At 45.7% G+C, this 26,811-nt stretch overlaps 2 protein-coding genes across 6 annotated transcripts in view; one reads left to right on the forward strand and one right to left on the reverse strand.

Annotated features, from left to right (window-relative positions):
• CTNNA1 (catenin alpha 1) overlaps nucleotides 1–26,811 on the reverse strand; it is a 119,247-nt gene that overhangs the window by 45,360 nt on the left and 47,076 nt on the right. For all 3 annotated transcript variants that reach the window (XM_027745111.2, XM_027745114.2, XM_027745112.2), the window contains 2 exons: nucleotides 4,801–4,881; nucleotides 3,862–4,014 (listed from right to left, as the gene is read on the reverse strand). In XM_027745111.2, the coding sequence (XP_027600912.1) occupies nucleotides 3,862–4,014; nucleotides 4,801–4,881 (234 nt within the window). The remainder of the gene's footprint in view (nucleotides 1–3,861; nucleotides 4,015–4,800; nucleotides 4,882–26,811) is intronic.
• On the forward strand, nucleotides 12,291–19,682 carry LRRTM2 (leucine rich repeat transmembrane neuronal 2). Of its 3 annotated transcripts, none has more exons than XM_027745115.2 (2): nucleotides 12,291–12,884; nucleotides 13,225–19,682. In XM_027745115.2, exons 1-2 carry the CDS (start codon nucleotides 12,881–12,883, stop codon nucleotides 14,769–14,771), a joined length of 1,551 nt encoding a protein of 516 aa, XP_027600916.1. In that variant the 5' UTR covers nucleotides 12,291–12,880; the 3' UTR covers nucleotides 14,772–19,682. The 3 variants fall into 3 exon arrangements, with proteins under 3 accessions (XP_027600916.1, XP_027600917.1, XP_027600918.1); XM_027745116.2 differs by having other exon boundaries at nucleotides 12,296–12,884; nucleotides 13,653–19,682; XM_027745117.2 differs by having other exon boundaries at nucleotides 12,296–12,884; nucleotides 13,674–19,682.

Consider the following 26,811-nt stretch of genomic DNA (forward strand, 5'->3'; position numbering starts at 1 on the left):
TGCCCCTGCAGTGACCACACAAAGGCAGCTGGGCACAAACACTCTTCAAAGGCTGGGAGGGACAAAAAGCCAGCGTGGTGCTAAGTGACATCATTACACACCAGCACCGAGTGGCAGGGCAGCCCAGTTTCTTGGGGAGGATCTGAGGATGCCAGTGCCAAGCTGTCTTTCCTCAAGAGCAAAGTCAGAGGTTGGAGAGCCAAGGCTACCTCACCCGGCATCGGAAAAACCATTGGAATGTAGTAACTACTTCACAACCTGCAAATTAGGAAGACTTCCATAGTTCACAAGTGAATTTAACTTTTTCTTAAGCTGGTTCCCAAAATGCTGTCTTTTCTGTTATTCTTGTGTGTTGCATTCAAATTGGCTTCTCAATTCCTGAATTAAACTCCTGCAGCCAAACCCAGGCAGAGTGCTCACTAGTTAAAGGTCTGTTAGCACAGAGCAACTTTGAAAGCTATCTTTGAAACTTATTATTCAACTGAGACAAGGCTCATTCTACTATTTTACCATTACTCAGCTTTCAAAAGGCAGAGAAAAGGGTTAGTATTTTACTACATGGGAAACAAATTGGATGGGAGCCCTTTGGGACATGGCTTTGGTATGGGCTCTCCAGAAGACACAGACCCAGCAGGCAAATCACATTTTTGTGGTTATTGCACCTTTTGGTCAAATTTGGCTGCCTGGACGTTAGGAACCACAAAGCAGAGTGTTCTGCTGCCAAGAAGGGAATGTTTCAAAATGAAATTACCCAAATCATGTGCTTGCATTTCCTTACAGGTAGTTGGAGGGCCCACAAACACCTCTGCACTGCAGGAGTAAGAACTCTCTGTGCTAACCCAGGGCAAAACCAGCACTGCCACTCCTCCTGCCTGGCCAACTCCTGTAACAGTTTAGTATTTAAAAAATAATAATTAAACAAATATCTACTCTCCCAGTATATATCTCTCAGTGGCTGGTTCACCAGGAAAGCATCACTGACTCCTCCAGGGCACAGCACAAACGGGTACCGAACCCAGGGTGTAAAACCAGGCCAGATGGGGATGTGCTGGGTTCCCTCGTGCACAGCAGGTCTCTCACACGCCTTTCTTCCCCTCGCTCAGCACTACAGGGAAGGACATGTTCTCCTCTGCATCTGCAACACTGTCAATCACAGCATGATACACAACACAGCTCCATTCCGTGCCGCAGCTGTTTTGTCACATTTGATGTCTTGAGTCACTCAGCAGCACTTCTGAGGGTAGTTATGATAAGCTCCCCAGCACACTTATCTTCCACTGAAAGCAGGTGGAAGCAATCACTTCTCATCTCACCCAGTGAAACATCTTCTGTTCTGCTCTTACACAATCTTTTATTGTTTCTCTGGATACCTGCAGCCGAGTTCCCTGCCCAGGAGCAGAATGACAAGGGAACTTGCAAACATCCTTCTCCACTCTGACAGAGACACACCAAAACATTGTAAGTGCAACCCACTCTGACCCATCTTCCTCCACAGTAAATCTGACACCGTGTATGACTCCCAGGGGCTCTCCAGCCCCTCGGGACAAGGGCTCTGCAGGAGCACTACTCCCCTTCTGTCAAAGCTAAGCATATATATTAATCCATCTCCATTCAGGGAAGAGGTTTATAAGCCATCTGGATGATGCTTCTCTATAGCTACAGTTACATTTCAGACAGCAAAAGCAGTAAGCAAGCCTTCAAAAGCAGCACATCATTCTAACAGAACCTTTTGATGTCAGTGAGATATATTGTTGAATGTGTCCTTTTTGGAAGACAAGAATGTCTGGCTGTGCAGAGGCTCAGCAAAACTCCTTTGCAGCTTAGCATTTGCACACCAGGTAAAGCCAGTGCAAAGTGCTCTGAGGTCCCAGCAAGGACGGTGCTGTGGCTGGGACACAGCTGCAGAGGGGGCAGGAGTGTGGGCTCACCTGGCAAAGCAGGGGGAGAGAAGCTCATGGACAGAGCAGCACAATCCCTCCTCTGTAATCATGCCCAGAAACTTGGTGCACGGACACCAGGCATCCACTGAGGAGGTGGCACAGCTCTGGCAGAACAGGCACTGCTATTGTTACACCAGGCAACTTCTGTAAACAAGCCCTAAAAATAATTTTCTAGATAAATTAGGCTTGCAACACGAAGAAGGGAGGCTTAAATGAAACCCACTTCAAAATGTTCCCAGGGCTGTATCCTGCTGCCAAGGCAGGGCACAGCAGCACTGCCTTCCATATGCTGCTTTGCAGTACAACATGAGTTCCTTAAAACTGAGATTAGAGTAACTTTGAAACTCCAGGAGGATGGCACTGACACTGAAATGTGACAGGCCAAAAATGAAGAATGGATGCCCCCAAAGAACTAAAGATTTTCATTGCTTAGACAGCAGCTCTGAAGAGCTGGACAAGCTTGATGCACCCCTGACTATGGGGCAGTTACTCACTGCACTCGGAGTCCCAAGAAAGATATATTGTGCAAGAGTCAGAAACTATTTTTACTGACGTCTGATAAGTCTTTTTCCTGAGCAATTTAAATCTGTCAAGCTGTGAGAGTATTCCCTATGAGCCCAGGAGACACATGGACTACATTATCAAACACAGAGATACGAAGAGAGCAAAAGCACATGAACCAGCCTGGGACTGTTCTCAGGGAGCTGCTAAGGTTAAACACAACCAGCCAATGCCTCAAAGCCCTGAAGAGCACAGGAGGGGTTTTTGAAGCTTATTCCTAGTGGCATGTTTCTTCAACAATACCTATAGCTGTTTGTTCCTTGCATCAACTGGCACAGAACTCTCACGCAAACACAGTGGCAAGAGGCCGAGGGTCCCAAAACATATCCATGAACACAGGGCATGAACTGCTGCTGCTCTTTATGGACACACCACCCTTGGAAATCTGCTTCCTTTGGTAGCAGTCTAATGACCTTTAATGCAACCCCCTGACAGGAGGGGGGAGCCGGGGGGGGTCGGGCTCTGCTCCCAGGGAACAAGGGACAGGAGGAGAGGGAACGGCCTCAGGCTGTGCCAGGGGAGGCTCAGGTTGGACATGAGGAGGAATTTCTCCCTGGAAAGGGTGTTCAGGCACTGGCAGGGGCTGCCCAGGGAGGTGTTGGAGTCCCCATCCCTGGAGGTGTCCAAGGAGGGGCTGGATGTGGCACTGAGTGCTCTGGGCTGGGGACAAGGTGGGGATGGGGCACAGGGGGGACTCGATCTTGGAGGGCTTTTCCAAGACAAATAATTCTGTGATTCTGGTTAAGACAGTTTGGTCCCATTTAACCTGGTCTTCCCACCAATTAGAGCTTTGGTCTGCAGTACCACCAGCTGGACAGCCTTCGGGTTTTCATCAGAAAGAGGTGGCAGGGATCAGTTTTATTGTCATTCCAAGTTTTTTGTTTGTCTGTTGTTTGCTCTTTACAAACACACAAGTTGGTTTCATTTCCATTTCATTTTCCCTTGTGTGACCAAGGCTTTCCCTGCACTAAAGGTCTTCCAAGAAAAGGTCTTTTTATCTTCAGTTGGATTTTACTGAAAAGAAAAAACCTCCAGGCTTCAACCCAGCAGGACAGTCTTGCCATGGTCTCCCTTACTCCAATTCACCACCTCCAAGTAACAAATCAATTTACCTTTATCATATACTCAAATTGTATAATATCTACAGCTACAGGGATTATTTGATAGCTTTTTGATAAGCTTACATTTTAAATTATTTAAATATTAAATTAAACTGCCTTTAAATTCATTTAAATAAAATTTTAAAAACAAATTTATTACAGAAATTGCTGCATGTTTCAGCTGAATCAAAAAACGTGTTTTGCCCCATCTTGCCTTAATTTAACTGGCAATAATTTTATTTTAATTTGTACCATCTTACCTCAATCAATTTGTTGGCATGTTCACGGAAAACCTGGGCATATTCTTTAACTTCTTTTTCATTGCCATTCTTGGCAGCTTCAATCAATACTAAAAGTGGAACATTTGTTTCCAGAAAAGAGTCTGATACGTGGTCCATAACAGCTTTGCGGAGCTAAAATAAAAATAAAAGAATGAGTTATTCCTCAGCAGTTCCACTGCTGCTTCCTTTGACTGTATTAATACGTAAAGCTTAAACTACTTTTGTCATTGATCCTTTTTCCTTTGTGTGACCAAGGCTTTCCCTCCAGTAAGTCTTGTCTATACACTTTTTGCTTCAATTTAAAGTAAATCTCCTTAAAAAAATGGATTAGTTATAGAAGTGCAAGTCACCAGTTTGGCCACAAATATTGATTTAGCAGCTCATATTGGTTTTGTCTGAGTAAATTTGCTGCTTTCCCCGAGATGATTAAACAACACGCTGATTTAACTTTTTATTTTTCTACTAGAATAAAAACATTTCTCAACAAACTTGATCCATACTCCTGTTTACTCAAAAGGGGGAATATATTGCTTTACAACCAAACAGACAAAAGGCTGATGCTGCATAAATACAATCCTCAAATAAAATAGGCTGAGATGAACAGCCCTAGAATTATAAAATATATGTGATTATCTTCAAAATCCATGAAGTGGGAGTTGGTTTTGGGGTTTTTTGGGGATTTCTTCATGCCACGAAGACAATTAAGAATCCAACATCTTTACCACAAAGGTAACACAGAATTACATTCCCACCCCATGCTTTGCTCTGAACCACACACTGGAAGCTTTTAGCTTTTAATTCACTAAAAACAAGCAGGCAAGCCCACTACCCACTAGAAACAAATCCCCAGGTAACAGTCCCAAGAGGGCAAACACGCAGAAATGCACTCTTTTGCCTCAACTCTAACACAGCCATTACCTGTCTGCGCAGGTCTCTGGTCTTTTTGGTCATTTTATCAATGGCAGAGTTCAGGGCATCACTTCTTTCTTTGCGTCCAGCCTGAAAAACAAGAGACAAAGAGTTAAACACGTATTCAGGGGCAAAAAGCAGAACCAGTACTATTAATTTCAAGTATATTGTCAACTTCTTTCTTTACTTTGGGGTTTTTTTTAAGTGATTATGCACACTGGAGGCAGAGTCTCCACCTCCCTGCTGGTGTGGGCAGGACAGCAGTGCTCCCTACACACCCTCATCCCCAGTGTCACACAACACTGCCCTTGAGCAGGCAGTCAAAAGCCCAAAATCAAAAGTATACAGTCCCTATAAAACATTTGTTGGGTAAGAAATCCAACATTTCCAGTCAGTCCCCAGGCCCATCCCCAGGGAGTTGGACTTCACTGAGGTTTGATACAGCGCATTTCGAGTGAGCCCTGTTAGAGAGGGCAAAGAGCCAAACAGCAGTGGCAGCTTCTCTTTTCCATCAGACACTGGGGCAAAAATATCCTCATTTGTACCAAAATAAGAGTGTCAGATAAGACAATAGCGGTGGTCTGGTTTCGCTGGGAGTTTTTTCTGTATGACATAGCTTATATTAGGGTTTCAAAACACACTTCATGCAACCACAATCCAATTTCTGAAGTTCTAAGCCACAATCAATATAATTATCCAGTTGAGAAGCAAACCCATTTAGCAGCACTGCAGTGAGGGTATGCCAGGTATCAATTCTCCAGGTGACAGGCTGGTTTGAAATATCTGGATGAGCAGCCTTGAATCTAAAACATCAAGTCCACTCTACAGCACGAATAAAGAACGGGGGGAGTAATGAGGATGTTGTAATGTCATTATAGTTTAATGAATTATTGAAGATTTGTCACTCCTTGATCAAGTGATTTGCTTGTCATCACAAAAGGTAACTGAAAAGTGACTGAAACTACACCCAGGAGCTTGTTGTGACGATGCCACAGCCCTTGGCAGCCCTGAGCTGGCCCGTTCCTCACTCCATGTTCAAAAATCGGAGCTGAAGTCTCTAAATAAAGTGAAAGCTAATGCTGCTCATTTGCCCAACAGCTTGCTGCTCCCTGCTCAGAGGATGTGAGAGACAAGCTGCAGTTAAGGCTGGAAAGTCCCCGTTGAGCCTGCCCTGAAGCCACAGCTCGGGTGCACTGGTGGTGGTGGGCACTACCTGGACCCTGAGGGGGGCAAGGGGGCCATGCACCCCAAAACCTGCCACTGCACCAACCACAAGGTGCTCTGAGTCATCAACCCACAGAGGCAGCTCCTTGTTCTTCCTGGTGTTTCACACCAGTTTACCTATGGCAACGTGACCATGTTGCTGAACACATGGCACCCCTCCCTGTACATGTGGGGTTTTTTCCCAGGAATATCTCTGGATTTAAGAGATACACTCATGCATTATGTAGAAAGCCAAACATTCAGCTGTTCCAAGAAGCACCATTTTACTTCTCCCTGGGTGCCCCCACATTACCATTTTAACATGAAGCAGGAGCAGGCATTTGAAGCAAGGCCACCCATCAATTCCACTTTGCTGTCCCCGGCTTCACAGCCCACAACAGCTCTGGTGCACAGCACCAGATGCCTTTTGGATGAGAGGAAAACCAAGAGATGGCTTCCACTAATGGACATTCAGTTCATGAGACCGCTACGTAAAACACCCCGAAGAGCACATTAGAGCCTGAGCAGCACCGATTTCAGACGGCTGATCCCTCCCCATGAAACTACACCACCTATTAGCACTGCAAGAGCTGTTTAATCTAATCCCACTAGATTTTAGGAAGGCAGCCCCATTTTATTTCCATCTTGTTGGCATTCAGAAGTTTTAGTACAGAAGCTTGTCAAAAGCATGACCAGAATTTCCTTCAGAAGGTCGAGGATAAAACTCCCTGCTAATTTAGCTGTGGTAATTCAACCACTTAGCACGTGTAGTTACTGATGGGGCTCCTTCGTTAGGACTGGTGAATGGGGCAGAAGAGGACAGACAAGGTGGACGACCCCACCTCTGTGGCTATGGAAGACCCTGCTGCCATTAACATCTTAAACCATCACAGCCAATTCTAACCAAGGTCCAGGCCTGGAGACAAGGATATCAAGTTTTGCCCCACTGAAATTTCTTTTTACAATCAAACATAAACACTAACTGTGGGACCAATCAAACCCCATTAGGTCTGAGTGGAGGCAGCCAGTGGGACCGTGGTCTCTGGAGCACATGAAGACCTGCACAGCCTGTGGCAGCACAAACCCTCCTGGGCACAGGAACACACTGAAGACCATCCCTGACCACAGCACAGTCACTTTGTCCAGGCTCCCACAAATACCATGAATTTTACCCATTGCTTCCACCCTACAGCTCAAAAGTCCTGTTTGAGCTGGTCTCCCTCTCTTAAGTAATAAATCATGTTTTAAAGGCTCCAATTGACAGTTTACCACTTCTGGGTAATTTGTTCCAGTACCCAATTAGCCTTACCATTAAAAAATTGGTCCTCATTTCTAAACCTTCAGTGAGGAGCCAGCTAATGACCCACAGCACAACACAGCCCAGCTCTCATCCTTTCCTATCCATGGGATTACTAGGACTCACAATAGCAAAGCCTGAATATTCAGATTCCTAATAGGATTTTTAGATATTCAGCACAAAACGCTGCTGAGGGAATCACAAGCCCTGCAGTCAGTGAGCAGCTAATAGATTCAGTAGATTTAATAGGGTCATGATGACCACGTCAATCATTTTGCAGAATGATACCCCAGCTCTGTCCAGTATCATGGATAATAAATTTAGCCACAGTGCAAATTTACTTTAAATTAAATCAGATCTTTATCAAAGAGAATAGAATTGGTGTTAAAAATTGCTTCTTTCCCCCATCCCCTGTAATTTCTGCTCTTCCCCCACCATTGCTGCCCTGACTGGAGAGCAGCACACAAGCATTCCCTGTCACATCCCTTCAATCCCAGCTCACACCAGTGTCCCCAGCAGGGCTTGTTTTAGTGGCTCAAAGCAAAGAAAGGGGATTTGCATACAGGGAGGGGAGAGGAATCATCACCTCTGTCACAAAGCACTCCTGCTGTAGGTGTGCCAGCAGAATTTAAACAACTGAAGACCAGAACCTTTTCCTATAGCTACTGATAGAACCCAATCCCAACTTTAATAAAGGTACCAGAGCACAGCAGTGGCAGTTCATGCCACCAGGACCAGCAGCACAGGAATTGCAATGAGTTACTCAAAGACATGGTTTTGCAGCTAAATACCAAAAACTTCCAGTGTTAATATCAAAGGTTCATTGTCAGTTTGGGTTAAGCTAAACCCACAGAGCTATTGAGGGAAACAGTCTTCCTGCCCAGCACCAGCCCTCACAGCATCCCTGCAGAGCCCAACATCCCTCCCCCCCAACCAGCACCCAGATGTGAGCCAGATGTGCCACTGCTGCGTGACTGAGAGCTCTCACTGTCCCACCTGCCGCCCACCACACAATTACCCAAAAAAGATGGTTTGCAGAGGGGTTTCTGCTTCAGGTGATCTGTGAATTGTCTTCTGGGCTGTCAGTACAAGAGGCAGCACCATGGTTAATGATGGGGATTTCATAAGTGAAAAATGAGTGCTTGGCACACCTTCCTCTGGGCAGGCAGTGCTATGTCAGTGTGCTCCCACCGAGTTCAGCTTCGTGGGGAGGCAGGAGATTCAGTGCTCAGGTGCATTTTGCCTCGTGTTTGGTTTTACCTTGCCACCTCGCCTAATTCCATGTCTACAGAGCACAACCATCCACACCCCTCCATCACCTTGACAGCAGGGCTGCCAACAAATTCCAGATATAACAGTGCTGATTCAAGGCCAGGAAGGGTGAGCAGTGAAGTATGACACTCAGGAATTTCAGCAGTGTTTTCACATCCCAGCTCTGCCGGTTGAGGAAGCTGGACTGTACACTGGTTTGCTGCAGGAAGGAGTCTCCCACGGTGAGCCCACAGCTCAGCCAAGCACTGGGGCTGCATGGCATCATCCAGGGGTCAGCAAGAACCTGAATGAGAATAAAGATGCCTGCACTGTCCCTCCTGCACAGCTGGCCATGCTACACCACTCCCACCCCACTGTCCCTCCCCACAGCCAGGCTGCACCCACAGTGGTCCCACACTCCCCGCTGTGCCCACAGAGAGGGGAAGGTTGGCTCCTGCACTCACCCTGGTACAAGGAGGAATTAAAATGTGCAACCAGTGCCAGGTGTAGACAGCTGCCAGACAGGGAGGTGACATGGCACATCATGGTGACAGCCACCATGCTCCATGGCAGCACACATGTCCTTTGCTCCCAGGAAGACAAGGACACCCAACCTATGGTGCCCTGTCCCACCCCTCCCACTGCCCTCTCTGGACACATCTGCTGCTGCTGGATCACCTCAGACATGTCTTTTTCTCCTATGCCCACTTCTCAGGGCTCCCTGGTGACCCAGCCCCAAGGCAGCACATCCCAGTGACAGGACGTGCATGGGAATGCTGCAGCCACACACCCCTGCTCCCCCCCTGCCTCACAGCCCTGTGACACAGCACAAACACTGTCTTCTGGCAGAAAACCAGCAAATACTCCCGCAGTCTCTAACATGCCAAAGTCCAGCAATAATTACCACAGCCACTCCTCCAGGCAGAGGGTGAGCTGGATGCTTGCATGGTGCCATACACGTGGTTGCACATCCTGGGCACCCATCACCTGCAACTCCAGGGCTTGCATCCTCCAGGCCCCCAGCACAGCAAAGTCACACAGCCCACATCTACATCAAGTAAAATTAGCTTATTTGTTGCTCTTAATACACTAGGAAGGCTTCCACAAGATGTCAGCCTAACTAAATGACAACACCAGCCTCAGGGTGCAATTCTACTTTCCCAGCGCATGGATTTAGCAGGAAAACCAGTTCTGCTGCTGCTCCAGGAGTGGGGTAAGTGAGAAGCCCCTGAAAGGGTTATCTGGTCCTAGCAAGCTTATTCCTGAGGCAGACATGCCAATTTGCCTCTCCACATCGCATGTGAAGCTTCAGGCTGCCACATCAGAGCTCCTGTGGTGGCAGAAGTCCCCAGATGCCACTCAGACGTGCTTTTCCTCGGCAGGCAAGTGAGTTTCCAGTCTCAGAAGAAACACATTTACGTGAGTTTTCTGGGCAGCTGGGATTTATTCCCAGCCTGTTACACCTTGACACCCTAGGCAGCTCCCAGGGAACAATGTGAATGTTACATTAGAGTTCCAGACTTCAGAGACTCAGATACACACTTGTGGTAATAACTGTTATTTCACAACAAGTGCACATAAAAACCCATCTCGCTAAGAAAAGCGCCCATAAAGTTCGTGTTAACAGTTTCCTAAACAGGAAACTCGCTGGCAAGGTGCTAAATAGCCCTTGTTTGGTTAAGGGCCAAAGAATAGGGAGCTTCAGAAAGGAAACAACTCACCGTGTTTGAACATTAACTCTTAACTCTGTGCCAAATTACACAATCTTAACATGGGAGGAACCTACCAACAGATACTGTTGCAAAAAAAGCAAAACGTTTCCAACGATACTTCATTTCAGCCTCCTGGTAATAGCGAAAAGAGGCAGCGCAGGAGAGGGGGAACAGTTCACCTCAAATTACACCCTCTGGAACACCTTAAATGTTAACATGCTGAAGTGCTATTAAAATTCAAACCAACACTCCAGATGAGGATGTTGCAGATGAGCTGCTCGAGGAAGCCCAGCCGCAGGTACCCCGAGGTTCCGTCGGACAGCTGAGCCCGGCTTTCAGCTCCTGTGCTCTTTGTGCAGTGAACACTGAATGTGAACAAACTCTTCAAAGAGGTTTATGTAATTTCTTTGCATGTATTTCTTTCACCCTAGAGCAAATGTGAAAACATTTACTATGGCAGAGCAATTTAAGACGTATTTAACATTTCCTAATTTGCTTAATCATTAAAGACAGTTACTCTCCTGATGGGTTCAGGGAAGGGTTTATTCATTTTCTTTAGGTTTTTTGGGTGGGTCTGAGGTTTTCCTTTTCTATTCTTTTTGTTTATAAAGAGTCCACCTTCTCCATCCCTTTACTTTCCACTTAGTGCTCCCTTTGAGTCTGCCCACCCCAGAAAGGGAGCACCACACGCAGTGTCACCATTCCACCACGGGACAGCCAAGGGAGAAGCAGGTAGAAAACAGCAAGTCTTAGTTTAAGCAAGTGCCTCTAAGGAACCAAAGCAAAGAACCAACACTTAATAACAAAGGTAAACAGCCATTTTATTTTAAAACCCTCTTTAGACACAATTCATCTTCCTCCATCAGCATGGGAAGCTTGTTATTCTCAGCTCATTCCATACCTTAGAGGTTGAAGGCGATAGCTTGCCATTACAGAGCAAACGTTTTCAAGTGCCTCCTGCTACATTATTGCTTTACATCTCAAGGTGAAAATAAAAAAAGCTCATCCAAGTTGCCTGGAATGGAAAGCCAGCATCCCCCTGTCTCATCCACATCAAGCCATGACCAGAGCAGTTGCTCCGAAGGCTTTCCTGCACATGCATCCTAAAAACCTATAAAAATTTCAATCAAGCCTGTTAATTTACCTTTCAGTACCAGCTGTCCCTAAGGAGAGGTTGCTCCGAATAAGGGGACAATGAACTTTGAAACCAAGCAAAAAGCCGTATCAGCCCATTCTCCATCTCCTCCTCGCTGTGGGTGCACGCTCCGGCCAGAGCCCGGCTGGGCTGGACCAGCACACACAGCTCTGCAGGGTCACTGCTCCTGCAAATGCACACCTCTGCAACGCTAAACCCCACAGGGTAACTGCTACGGACCTACCCTGCAGGCAGGGGCTAACGGGAGCAGTGTCCCCCGATTCACAGGAGACACACAGGATGCAGGGTGACAAGAAGGCAGCCCTCGCACTGCTCCGAGCCCCGTCGGCGAATGCCAACCTCACCATTTCCTCTCCTGCACTCCAGTCCCCAGGAAAAAGCGAGTACAAAAGGCACCGTTTGGGAGGAGAAAATAGATTTTCTAGTTTCATAACCACACACTGTCAAGCTGGATTCCAATTAAATTTTTCCTGTGCCCTAATGCAAGCTTTGCTTTTTCCAGAAATTTCCTCTCGCCTGAAGCGTTCGCTCCTGTCCCCTGCTCCTGGGCTGTACTTCTGACACACCACCTCAGCCACTCGACTGCTCTCTGCCAGTTTTGCAGGGACCACAGCCACACACAGCTGTTCCACAGAGCTTTCAGCAGCCCAGACCCTCTCACCTCCATCAAAGCCGGTGCTGACCAGCAGCCTCTATTCAAACTGTGCGCATTTCGCATCTAAAAGTTCCTTTCACGCAGGGATATTTAGCAGAAAACTGGGAGCAGCCAGCACTCAGGCACTTCCACCCGCAGCTCTGCACTGCTTTTAACCCCAGCTGAGCAGAGCCAGTGCAGATGTGGGGGGAGCAGGGGGGAGCAAGTCTGCTCTGCTCCTTCTACCGCAGGGACGAAGGACTCTTGCCGATGGATTTTTTCCTCCCTCTATCAGTGGTCTTTAACACGATCACAGTATGCAGCACAATGCTTTAAAACAGCAAAGCTTCTGGAAAACCCAAACAAAAGGAACGTCACCAGGTGACGTCAGCCTATATAGAGCCCTGTGTGGTCGCAGCGCATAAGCAAACCCATTCTTGTACCGCTTCCCTGAAAAGCTTTTCAGTAAATGCACTCATGCTACTACAGGAGCTTCTCTCAGCAATAAGCCACCCATCTGCCATCAACAAGTTAGGACTAAAGGAAGCCACAGCTGCGGAAAAGGAAAACGTGAGCTTCAATTAACCAGCTGAGCAGCCACGGAGGACGAAAACTTGTATTAAGATTTAAAAATTGCAGACCTGTCAGAGGAGATCAAGGCAGCGATTTCAAAAGGAATATTCCAAGAGAGCATCGTGGATTTGATTTTGCACTAATATCAAAGGACGCTAAACCCAGTCAATTATTCAAGGCTGTCTTACATTAGAGCCTTTCACAGACTCACGGCGTTGAGTCTCAAACTACGACTGAATGCACCCTCCAATGTACTCAAAAGAATGGGTAAGTTCCTGCGTTTCTCTCTTCCTTGTATAACGAATGACCGGCTCTGCTTTAAAGGAGCACTTAGTTAGGTGCTAAAGCTGATTGCTCTGCACTGAACCTTATGGAAAAAAATGTTTTCTGATAGTGCCACTGTAAACCCCCCGTAATCGAGATAAAGCCTCCTCCTAAGTGTAATGTCCAAGTATTCGGTTTGTGTAGTAAGTTGTTTCTTGCATTTAGAATTAGCTTGTCGGAAATGCATGGCAATGTTATCTGCAGTGAAATCTTCCACTGTGATGTTCCAAGTGTACTGATAAGGCTATCCTATCTTGTTGTTTTCCTAAATTATATTCTGCAGGCTTACATTTCAAGTGGCCATTAGGGGCTCGTATGCTGGCAGCACTATATGCAATGAGTATGGTTTTAAAAATGCTGCCTGCCTTGGGCATGGCTTGTCCACCAAAATGTCGCTGTGAGAAGCTGCTCTTTTACTGTGACTCTCAGGGGTTTCACTCAGTGCCAAACACCACTGAAAAGGGCTCGCTAGGTTTGTCACTGAGGCACAATTATATTTCTGAACTTGAAAGGGATCAATTTGCAAGCTTCAGTCAACTTACTTGGCTTCACTTAGATCATAATCAAATTGCAACAGTCAGAGAAGATTCTTTTCAAGGACTGTATAAACTTAAGGAATTAGTCTTAAGTTCCAACAAAATCTTTCATTTGCCAAACACAACTTTTAGCCAGCTGCTTAACCTGCAGAATTTGGACCTCTCTTTTAATCAGTTATCCTCTCTGCACCCCGAGCTCTTCTACGGCCTTCGCAAGCTACAGACCTTGCACTTGCGATCCAACTCCCTGCGGACCATCCCGGTCCGCCTGTTCTGGGACTGCCGTAGCCTGGAATTCCTGGATTTGAGCACAAACCGCTTGCGAAGTTTGGCTCGCAATGGATTTGCGGGATTAATCAAGCTGAGGGAGCTTCACCTAGAGCACAACCAGCTGACAAAGATTAATTTTGCTCACTTCCTCCGGCTGAGCAGCCTGCACACACTCTTCTTGCAGTGGAACAAAATCAGCAACTTGACATGTGGGATGGAGTGGACCTGGGGCACCTTAGCAAAGCTCGATTTGACTGGGAACGAAATCAAAGCCATCGACCTCACCGTCTTTGAAACTATGCCTAACCTTAAAACCCTTCTCATGGATAACAACAAGCTCACCACTCTGGATTCCAAGATCCTAAGTTCGCTGACATCCCTCACCACCGTGGGCCTCTCTGGCAATCTGTGGGAATGCAGCCCAAAGATCTGCTCCTTGGCCACATGGTTGAGTGGCTTCCAAGGTCGGTGGGAGCACTCCATCCTCTGCCATAGCCCCGACCACACCCAGGGAGAGGATATTCTGGATGCAGTGTATGGTTTTCAGCTTTGCTGGAATTTATCGACTGTGGTTACACCCGTGGCTACGACGTACACGGCCCCGACTACTGAGTACACGAAAAGAATCAGCTCTTCTCATTTCCATATGGGAGACAAAGAGATTCCAACTACGGCAGGCATGGTCGTTACCACCGAAGAACATTTCCCCGAGCCAAACAATGCCATCTTCACTCAGAGGGTAATTACAGGAACAATGGCTTTATTGTTTTCTTTCTTTTTTATCATTTTTATAGTGTTCATCTCCAGGAAGTGCTGCCCTCCTACACTAAGAAGAATTAGGCAGTGCTCAATGATTCAAAACCACAGGCAGCTCCGATCCCAAACACGGCTGCATATGGCCAATATATCAGACCAAGGACCCTATAACGAGTACGAACCCACCCACGAAGGACCCTTCATCATCATCAATGGCTATGGACAGTGCAAGTGCCAGCAGCTGCCCTATAAAGAATGTGAAGTATAATACCTACAGCCCATCGCAAAGTAAATCAGATAAGTAACCTATTTTAAAATTGTAGGGGACCTACATCAGATTCTAATTTTTACAAATGTTGACATAAAGCCTAATTTTCCAAGCTACTTAATGGAAACATTGTTTATGGAGTGGTGCAGTATTTTTAAGTTTTTTAAAAAATAAATCCATAATATTTTCAGTGTTAAAGAAGCAATGATTACATTAAACTTGCACTCCTAACGTTTAAAAGTCTAAAGAGATGCTCACCTCAAACTATGTAAAATGTTTCATGTTATGTAATTATATGACTGCGTGTAAACATTTATACCCAAGTCTCCATATTCTACTTTTTCTAATGAAAAGAGTCCGAGGGGAAGGACACTGTACAGGGATCTGAGGGGGACGTACACTCCATTTGTTCCACTGCATCTGGAGGATCCCAAACGCTGCAGCTGGCTCGGGGCACTTTAAAGGCAGCTGAGGAGGAAGATTTATTTTCCTTCTCTGATAATTTCACTCCAGTAAGAGATGGCAGGGGAAACGGGGGAAAAAAAAGCAGCAAAGGTCCAGGTGGGAATTTCAGTGCACTGGGCATCGGTGAATTTGTTTTAAATACAGTTTTGCTCTCTGCATATTCATAGTTTGGCTCGGTGAAAGGGACAGCAGGCACAGAAAGGAGCAGTTCACATGAGCACACACACATGGGCAGGGTGGGCACACACATGAACAGGACGACCCTCCAGGTGTTCCCAAAATGGCCACGTAGCTTCTTTAGGGAGGCTCAGCACGACGGGATCGATTCTAAATATTAAGTACATTCAATACTTCTCAGCTCCCTGGTTTGACTTGATGATGCTTTTCATGAATTCAGGCTAATTACTTAATGACTGTGAACAAACAGCATTTCGACACCTTTTCATGTGTAAATACCCTTAATACAAGGTTTTCTTAATTAAAAGTAAATACCAATGATGAGGTTAAGAAGAAGAGGGAAGGAAGAAAGGAAGGAAGGAAGAAGCCTCTCTTTGTCCCCCCGCTGCCCCCCCAGCCGAGGCTTCCTCTCGACTGGAAGCTATTTTCATGCACTAACTCCACTGGTTTCTGTGGAGACAGAATCAGCCCCTGTAATATAAGCTCTCACTTGTCCTCCTCTTCCAAAATTCAAGATTAAAAAAAAACCCTTCTGACAAGTTAGGATAATATAATTAGATTATAGAATAGTTCACTGAAAAATGTTTCGTTTCTTACTTGATATGGGACAGACTCTAAACTAGTATGACTTTTTAAAAGATCGTATATAAATCTATATACACACACGCACCTCATTCTAAGGAGTAATTTGGTTTCTTTAGCCAGAAGTACCATATTGCTATTTATACTCTATTATGAAATTATATGTAAATATTTGCAGATCTATGCAGTGATGGTGGTACTCAGATGCCACAAGGGTGGGGGGTGGGGGGTCTGCAAAGGATTACATTATTTTTAAGTCAACTACTCAATTATTGTAAACATTCTAACCAAAGCTAAAAGGTCCAGAGGGATGGAGAATTATTTTATATATATATACATGTATGTATAACTAAAAAATGTGTTGTGTCCAATGCTGCAGTGTTAAACAATTCCCAGCACATCCCGATGAAGAAACAAAATTCCTCACAGTGTTGCCATACCTTGAGCAAATCCATAATTACAGTATGCTAATTGTGATGTACTAAACTATCCTGCAAACTTTTTAAACAGAAAAAGCACTGCATAAAAATCTGTTGGCTATTTCACTCTGCTTTTCTCTATCTGTATTACCACTTGGTGAGGTATTTAGGGTGCAATTATACAACACTTCAATGTTTTCTTGTGAGATGAATTTGTCCAAGGCAATTATAGGAAGACAAGTGACTTCTGTTAAGATTTTACATAAAGGTTTTTCAATTACTGCGTTTGAATATATTAATTTGCATAATTTTACTTTTACATACAGTGCCCTTATAAAACCAGTATTTTGTTTACTTCCCATGACCCTGTATTTTAATGGAAGAGATCCAGTGAAGCCTAATGGTTTTCCACAGAGATACCTTTGAACCCTTGTAACTGTTAATACTACAATGAGTCCATTTACACCTATTCCAGGTAATTAATTTCTGCTTTTAACTGACTACAAAAAAGTCCTGCGGGGTAGGTGGACAAAGAGCAAATGTTCTGTATGATTAAATCCCACGTCAGGCAGCAGGCCAGACCTAAACTGAGAAATGCAAACCCATATAGGTATCCAGGGGGTTTTAGCTGCTTGTAGAAAGACCTGCTTCATTCCTTCCCACAAGTAGGTGCTCACAGCTCTTCCCTGAGGTCCAGGCTGCTGCTCTGCTCGGGCATTGCTGCCAGCAGGGACCTGCCCTGCCTGTGCACCTCCCTCACCTCACCCAGCCATCACGAGGGGCTGCACTGGGGGATTGGGAAGCAGCCACAGTGGGAATGACTTCCACGTACAGCTGCAGGGTACCAGCAGAGACAAAGTTATCACTGAGCTCGTTAATTATCCTGGCAGCCAGATAATCTGGCTACGCTGTCATTCCCCATCAGATGTCAACACTGAACTCTGATGGCCCCAGCTGCACCTGCAAGAAGGAGTTCCAGCTCTGCCCTCCAGCCCAGCAGAAACCCTTGCTGTAGGACAGCTCAAAGGGTGCCATGTCGGTCTTCCACATGGGAACAAGAAGCGGCTGCTTCATGAAGAGCCGAGGTTTCTCCCAAGAAGGTGCTTTCCCAACAACCCAGCTCTGAGCAGAAACCACTCCATCTTCATTAGCTTTTAATTATGCCCAAGCAGAGCAAAGACAGATGTTCCAGCAATGCTGGATTGAACCCTCTTCTCCATCCCAGCCACTCGCACTGGCTTTCCAGGCATTAAAGTGCTGTTCCAGTGCCTCTCCAAGCAAACCCACCCAGGCACCCAACCTCTCTCCCCCACCATCATCCCCAGTTTCCAGTGGTCCTGCAGTGCTTGGCTCCCAGACAGCTGAGCAGGAGGCAGCAGCAGAGCCCAGCAGGCACCGTTCCCTCACGGTGACTCCCTGTACTCCACACTAATACGCAGCCAATCTCCCAAATGCCGTGGTTTATGGCTGCCACTTCCAAAATCATTTGTTGCCAGGTTCCAGGCATAAGCAAAGCAATTCTGCAAACATTACATTTAGGGTAACAGGTATCATAAAACTCGCAGAATGTCAAACACTAGCAGTGAAGTCGACTTGGATTCCCTGCGGAGGGGCAGGGAATGGCAGGCAGAGCCATCGCTCTGCACAAGGACACAGCCACAGGCTGTTAATATTTCTTATTTTAAAGTTACTGTCTTCCACTTGCAATTGCTTGTGACTCTTCCAGGCAAGGAGGGGATTGTAATAATTGTGCTACTCGGCAGTCTCTGATTTATTTTGTTTGTGGAACAAGAACCACGATGATTTGGTTTAAATTAATCGTATTTCAATACGAGCGCTGGCTGATGACAAGAGCTTGTTAACGTGCTCTCTCCAAATACCATCTCTGTTGCACAGCCTCAGTTTCTACAGATGCTAAATGGCATTACAGGTGCTTCATTCAACACCTCTGGGCACAGCCTCAGGTGTTCAGGGCCTTTTAGAAAGGGAATTTCTTGTACTGCTCTTAAGGTCCTCGTCCCACCCAAAGATCTCCAGGCTTGCTGATCTCCAGCCAGCTTCTCCTGCTCCCCACCCTTGTGTCAGTGAAAGGCAAACCCAGCAGCACAGGTTCAGTTTTTGAGTCATCATCCTGGAACAGGGCTGAATTAATGCTCTCAGTTAGTCGCTCTGCATTAGATCAGTGTTTAAATGCACACAGCTAAAAATTACTCGATGAAGGGTAAAATGGGTTAGCGTTTAGTCTCCAGCTGAAGTGTTCCTCTGCACTGAGCTCCAATTCCCTATCAGATGGAAACGTAATGAATGCTGCTCTATCAATGTTTGGTTTTGTTTGCTTCTCCCCCAAGCAGAAATGATCCGATTCCTCAGCGATCAGCCGCATGTAAATCTGAGCATCTGAGCTTCTGTCCCATTACATCCCTCAGGAGACAGTGGCCTATTGCTAACATGTAAAATCAGAAACATCCAGTGGCTTTAAACCAGAAATCTGCACTGCACACTTATTTTTAATGTGTCTAAGGTAATTTCTGTACTACTTTAATGGAAATAAAGTTGATTTAATTTTGTGATCTGTGTAGCTATCAAAATCCATCTGTTCAGACCTATGAAATTTACCCAGAAGCTGAATTTCATCTTTCTTATGAAGTTTTCCATAAAAATTTAACAAGTTCAAAGGGAGATACAGTATTTCTTCTCCCCCCCAAAAAGGAAGAGACAAGGAAACAACAAAAGTCAAAAGTAGCAGCTCCTCCCTCCCCACACCTTCTTTCATTGCAAAATGTCCCAGATGCTAAAATTAGTGCTGGGCTCTGCTTTTTAAGGTGCCACATTAGCAGGATGCTTAAAGATTATTTCAGAGTCAGCTGGAAATTTAGCATTTCACATCTCATATACCTTTAGAGAGGCTTCTAGGGAAAGGTAACAGAAGCTTTGAGGGGTATAATAAAGCCTTAGATGGGGTAAAACACCATGCAGGTTGTACACCTCTGTGTAAGCACTGAGAAGCTACGCCTGCCATCCTCCAACTACTCCTTTGTAAAAAGTCAAACAAAACCCATCCCATTTTTCTTTTACTAATGAAAACACTAGTAAGTGAACTATTCTACCAGCTTAGCAACCTGAGATTACAGAGAGTCCTAGATGAGTCGTGTTTAAATTACGTTTCAAGAGCCAACTTCTGGTGGGAGGGGGTGTGAGTAATGGAGTAAAACAAGTGCAGTGTACAGAAGCATTTTGTTATTAAAATTGTGTATACTGTAAAACCGAATTTGCCTCTTTCTTCCTCCCTTTTCAAGCAGAGGTGTCAAAAGCTCACCCTTTCACAATATGTAAAGACCAGTCTACACCCACTGTCCCAAGCAGGCAAGGCAGGTTTGGGCCAGTCCGTTCGGCAGAACCCCACCAAAGCCAGCCCCTCAGTGAGCTGGGCTGCACAGGTTCTTCCCAAACAACACGTCTCTTGACTAGCAAAACTGCCTGAACGAGCAAGATGAGAGTGAAAACCGAAGCCAAGCCAAACTCGTGGCCCTTGAGGCTGAACCCCTGTGAGTCCCTGCAGCAGAACAGCTCAGGCGGCACCGTGAGCCCCAGCACCAGCTGGCAGAGCTGCCGGGCCCTGGCTCTGACCTGGGGGTCCCCCTGAGTCACCAGGTGGAACACCATGACCACCTGCTGGTCATGCTGCCAGCCAGGAGCGTGGCTTTTCCAACAGGACCACCCTGCCAACAATTTAGCGAGGACACACAGTCCGTATGGTTCAGAGATGTCAAGCTAGCAAGACATCCCTTCAGCTCTGAGTCACAGCCATCTGGGAAGTGTCACAGTGCCTTCCCTGTACAGAAAGTTTCTGTCTATGGGCCACCACAGCAAACACAACGTTCAGAGCCAGAGTGCCTCAGTAATATGGGAAGGATTTCTGATTTTGAGAAGTGACAAGTTCACGGACACAACCCAAAAGCCTTTGATACAAGAGCTGAACGAAAGAACAAGTTCCAGGATGTTCCAAGATGATTACATGCACCCAACTGCCAGCTAAAATCATTTTAGTAACTAAGCCTTAGCTGCATTTACTTTATTTCCAAAAGGTTTGGCTGGAACAAGTCCTCAAGGGTTTTAAATGTCAGTTGGCAAACTGCCTCTTAAATCCTTCTAAATACTTCAAAGCAGCACATGATATATCTATTTTCCTAAACTCTTAGAGAATAATTTTACGAGAAAAAGCATCTCAACTGCAAAACCAGTTGTTCCCACAAGCAAAGGTAAGACACATAAGAGAAAAAACAGTATTCTGAATATATTATGCAAAAGCTTTAAATCCAATAGTAACAAGGAAATGTCAACATCACTAGTAACTTACTTTTATAAATGTAGGCTCTGTTAAGACAACTGCAAAAAAATTGAGACTCGAGAATTTGACTGGAGAGGACTGTACAGATGAACTGAAAACTGCAGCACTGGACAACTCTGACTCCCTCCTCCACTGAGTGGCCAGGCTAAAACCCTGATGACAATATTTACTGTAATCTGTTCTCAAAGTAAAGTTTTACAAAATCATTGTTACCTAATCAAAAATTTAATTACCATGAAGATATTAGGAAAAAACCTGTACTATAATGAGTTAAAGCTCTATTTACCATATTTGACATCAGATCCACATGCTCCGGGTCTTATTTTGGAAGAAATTTTTTCCCTGTGAGGGTGGTGAGGCCCTGGCACAGGTTGCCCAGAGAGGTGGTGGCTACCCCTTCCCTGGAAACATTCGAGGTGAGGTTGGATGGGGCTTTGGGCAACCTGATCTAGTTGAAGCTGTTCCTACTCATTGCAGGGGTGTTGGATTAGAAGGCCTTTAAGGGTCCCTTTCACCCAAAACATTCTATGATTTGGGGGGGGGGAAGACAACTGTCTCATTAACAAAATTGGTGTTTATTTCTGTGATGGTTTTGGTTGCAAAGGGCACCGAGCAAACCCTTCTGGGCTGACAGGTAACTAAATCCTGATTTTAGCTCCTCAGTTGGTTTTAATCAACAAGGTCTATAATTTGACTTTTTCTCCTGTCTAAGTCTACTAAAAGGACAAGACTAAAGCGTTAAATACACACAAAAATCATCTGAGACCATCTGAACTGGCAGCATAAGAACCAGGAGCCAGAAACTGAGCTGTGACCAGTAAGGAACACACCTCGAGTTAAATCCAAGCTCTTCTCCCCAGTGTGACACAAACACTTCCAATACACACACAAGCAAAATTAAAGGCTATTCCTTACTACCAGGACATTTAAAGGAAGTAATAAATCTTTCTTTTATAAACCCAAATTATTTATTTTAAATGCCATTGAAGTAACTTACCTGTTTTCTCCCAGCAGGCTCTACTACTTTTATGTTGAATACTCAAGCAAACTACATACAGACGAGGTGCTGGTTTTCTTTTCCACCATTCCCTACCCCAAAGGGTGGGCAGTGCAGCCACTGTTTGATATAGGTGCATCATGCTTTATACCAATTAAAAACCCAGCCATATTTCATAGGAAGTCTTCAAGTAAGTGGAAAAGGTTCATCCATCAAGAAGGTTCTTAAATAATGAAAGAGTCATAATTCTTTACAGTCAAAAGCAATTAATTTTCTGTATTGTAATCAGGAGAATAAATCTGAAAAATCCATTCTAACGGCTCTGAATCTAAAGGTAGTGTTGCAGTTGAATTTTTAATCTTAAAATACAGGAGCAACGAGGACTTCTGCTGTTTAAACATACAATCTTCTACCAAACAGAACAGCTTTACTGCATATTTAATAGGTAGAACGGGTTTTGCAAGACCACATGAGACAGCATTAGATACAGGAAATGCATTTCAAGTAGAAAGGTCCTTCCAAGATACCTCTCAACTGTACAGACACTAAAATATTTGAAATATCTTTTAAGAAGTGTACAAAATAGTCAGAAAAGCTTACTGCAAAAAGTAGTTTTACTTATGTGTTTGCAAAGAGCTGAAAATATTGAGAAGAGTGTTAATGTGGAATCCAGCTCAAATGGATTCAACAGCAACTACTCCTATTAGGGCGCATTTGCTCTCTTTCCTACTAACTCCTAAATAATCCATCACGTATCCAGAACCTCTGCCTCAAAAGCCATGTGCTGTTAGCTGGGACTCAATTTCTGCCCTCAAATGGATTGCTTCAACCCTGACACCACTTTAGGTTTTAAATCTTTTAGAGAAAAAAACCTGTAAAATTAATAGAGCTCTTAGTAAAGCTAATAATGACACAGTCTGTTAAGAGAGAGAACACGGGAAAGGGGACAGGGACACAGATTACAAGGGAGCTTCCATCTCTAAAGACACCACACCGCAGCTAACAGGGGGAAACACACATTCCCCTGCACTGCAGCCACTCTCAGAAGCTTGTTAACAACTTCTGCTTTGAGTAAAGCAAATTTTAGCTACCCAAGCAGCCCACCTGATCCAGAAGGGAGTCACGCAGGGAACATCCTCAGCACACGCCTATCAAAGGATGTGAGCCAGGAACAAACCACTAAGTTGGGAAAACCACACAGCAGGCCCTCATTCTGCAAGCCCCCAGGTCTAACCACACACCTCTCACTTGAAGAGCACAAGATATTAAAGCATCATCTCTGATGTCCTCAGGAGAAGACAACATGCTTCAGTAAAGACATGTAAGTACTTATTGATCGCGTCTCGCCCTCAAGCGTGCCATCCCCAAATAAACACAACATCTGCTTGAAATTCTAGATGAATAATTCAAAGGTTAAAGAATTCCTCTTCAAGCTTTCCAGATAGTCCTGAAGATGGAAATAGCTGTGTTGCTGCTTCCAGGTAGGACAGACACCTCGCTCAGCACCCGGGGAGCCGCAGGAGGCTGCAAGACTGACCAGAGCACAGGCAGCCAAGCTGGGGAACTCCTAAGGACAGCCAGAAGCTCTCTGGGTCTCAAGTGTGTATCTTCAGGGCCCAGGCCTTCAACAATCTCACAGCCACGGGGCAGGCAGGCAGAGAAAGCTTCCCTAGTTTATATTCTTCTCTATGGATGACGGGCTCAGCTCTGGGATGTCTATTAGCACCACGGCAGCTGTGGAGCCTGGAAATAACAGAGCTGTGACTACATGACAGATGCCTTTTGCCTGCAATTAGCATCCAGAAACTTCCAAAAAGGCTAAGGTTAGATATCTGATTAGGCTGAACTAAAAAAAATACAGTAAGCTCTGGCAGGTACTGCATCTCCAACGTGACGCCACACTGCTGAACAGAACAGAAATAAGGTACCTCTGACAATCCCCGAGTCTACAGTGACAGGGAACTTTCAGGAGGTGTCTGTTCATCCTTTACTGGAACTGCTCAACGTCCCACACGTAATGAGCTCTTGCCAGGTATTATTTCCTGCCAGAGAGTGGAGAGCAACTCTCCAGACCAGCTAAAATATGTCCAATCCTTTGGATGAGGAACATCTGCTGCCCACAGTCAAACTAATCCAACACCCACAGAGCCCAATGCACAACATCACAATGGCATTCCAGGTCTTTACAGACCACTCCAAAATACCTTCAGTGCTGGGAACTGCTGGACACGCTGCAGTGCCTCTTCAAGGTTAGGATTTGTCAGCAATGTAAATATTTATTGACAAACCTGAAACTTGGAGAAAACCCACCACTGCTCCAAATCCAAGAGGTGTTTATGGAATGAACTCAAAGCTCTTGCCCTCATGCTGCAGAGGTGTCTCTCCCCAGCAGAGACCAGGACAGCAGCCAGCACCTGACACGCAGCGAGGGTCCTGTGCCAAGAGCAGGGAGATGTTTACATGGGAGATGTGGGATGTGGAGTGCTCAGCATCCTCCTCTGAGGCAGCTGAAGCCTCTCCAGGCCCCTCCTGTGACTGAGAGCTGCCCAACATCACACCCAAATGAAGTACTGCGGAGGCAGACACAGCCTCCGGTGCATCCCGCAGATAAATCCCAGGGATATTGCCCCCTCGTGCCTACAGCTGTCTGTGGACAACAATTCACTTGACAAAGCACACCAGGGATGGTGTCCAGAGACACATGAGAAAGGTTTATACCACATTCAAGTGAGCTGATGCTACCACTCTGCAGACTGCTTGCTTCTTCTCACTGGGCTCTCCATCACTTGAATATGTCACAGTAAAGCTGCACCATCAAGAGAGGAACTTTCTGACATCTACTTTTACTGTCCATTTATTCAAAATCAGTAGTCTTCATCAGGCAAATTAAGTGATCATCAGCTTTAAAAACCAGTTTCAATTGTTAATGCAGACCCAGCTCCACTGCAGCACATTGTTCACTGCAACTCCTCCAACTCCACCCTGGGCTGGAACAGCCAGGAACAAAACTCAGCCCTGCCTGGCCATCAGACACCCTCTGGGAGCCATGAAAATACAAGGAAACCACTCCAAAATTATGAGGTTATGCAAATAACAAAGCAACCCAACCACCCCTTCCCTCTAAAACATTCATTGTGCACACATATGTGATTAATTAAAATATATACATATAAAATAGAGATGTTTCAGGTGGATTTACTGTGTAAAATATGAAATGTATGCAATCAGTGATCCTGGGGAGCTAACTGAAATCAGTATTTAAAAATGAGACACAAATCTCAAAAAAACCCCTACTGATGGTGAAGTTGAAGGGAGAAAAAACTCTAAAGTTTCGTTCTTTTTTAAATTACTCTCTGCTGTTTGCTACATTTGCTTATGCAAGAGAAACGTTTTTAACTACTGACAGGACTAGGACTAAATGACAAGTCCACACACTTGATGCAGACTGTTCATAGACACAAGGTGAAAAATATAATAAAGAACATGAACAGGTTTCAGTGAGCTGAGCCAGGAAAAAAACCAAACCCACACCCCTTCTGAGTAGAAAATAGGACTTTTTCTGTGATTATTAAAACAGCTTCTACCAAAGCCAGTACACAGCCTGATTCCAACTTTGAAAAGTGGTTTGGTTATTTCCTTTTTTGTGTGCAATGCAGTTATAATCAGGAAAGGCCTGCTTTACCACTGTTATCAAAAACATTCCAGAGCCTTTGAACTAAATATTTCAAGTTAGTAACATATTTCCAGTTGCTTCACTAATATAAAAAATGCTCCAAAAATCTTATTTCCTCCTATAAGAGCTATAATTTGCAACTTCAGTCTTGCAGTCTGTTCCCTAATGTAAAAGAAAATTCAGACAAGATAGTCTTCCCCCAAATTTCATAGCATCTTTTAACCTTAGTGGCAGCTGACCAAAAGCTTCAGGACTGCTTCAGGCTAAAACCAATTCCTAATCCCTGTAACTTGCTCTAGAAATCCCAGTTGAGGGCAATGCTGGGAGCAGCTGGAAACACTGGGACTGGTTTGTAAGAATTCCCATCTTAAGAACAACCAAACGTGGCTGCCCCATCCCTGGAAGTGTCCAAGGCCAGGTTGGACAGGGTTTGGAGCAATCTGGGATAGCAGAAGATGTCCCTGCCCATGGCAGGGGGTGGAACGAGATGAGCTTTACAGTCCCTTCCAACTCAAACCAGTCTGGGATTCCATGAACCTCAGTTATGAAGTGACAGAATTCACCCCCTGCCCATGAAGGAACCCAGTTACCAACCTGGACATATAACCCCCTCCCCACCTCGTGCTCCTGCTGGAGGGGTGAGGAGAGATTTAATTCCAGGATCTTCGCAGGGAGCAGTAACTGGGCAAGTCCCTGTCAGTCCCTGAGGCAGGGGCAGCACCGGGGACACAGGTAAGTGCAGGGCTGAGGGCTGGATTGAGCTGTTCGAGGGGTTCCCAACGTCAGCAAAGCTTTTGATGCCGTCTGTCCCAGGATCCTTCCGGACAAACTGCCCAGCCCACAGCTGGATAACCGTGTCACACCATGGGTGAGCAACCGGCTCATGGGTCGGGCCCACAGGGTGACAGTGACTGGCTGACATCAGGCTGGCACCAGAACCAGTGGGGCTCCACAGGGCTCCATCCACAGCCCAGAGCTCTCCGACAGCTTCATTAACCACGTGGATGCGGGAAGGGACACTGAGCAAGTGTGCCAGTCACACTGAACCACAAGGAGCCAGTGACTCCCTCAAGGGCAGAAAGGTCCTGCAGAGACCTGGACAAATCAGAGGGTTGGGAATCACCAACCATGGGAAGTTCAAAAAGGGAAAGTGCTGGATTCTGCCCTGGGATGGGGCAACCCTGGATGTACGGACAGACTGGGAATGAGAGGCTGGAAAGCAGTGCTGGGAAAGGGCCCTGGGGGTCCTGGTGGTGCCAGTTGGCCCTGAGTCAGCAGTGCCCTGGCAGCCAGGAGGGCCAACCCTGTCCTGGGGCATCAGGGAGGGGATTGTCCTGCTCTGCTCTGCCCTGGGGTAGCCTCACCTCAACATTGGGGCA

Source organism: Pipra filicauda, unplaced genomic scaffold, assembly GCF_003945595.2.
Source record: "Pipra filicauda isolate LSUMZ 115617 unplaced genomic scaffold, ASM394559v2 scaffold413_size774581_pilon, whole genome shotgun sequence".
NCBI classification, from domain to species: domain Eukaryota; kingdom Metazoa; phylum Chordata; class Aves; order Passeriformes; family Pipridae; genus Pipra; species Pipra filicauda.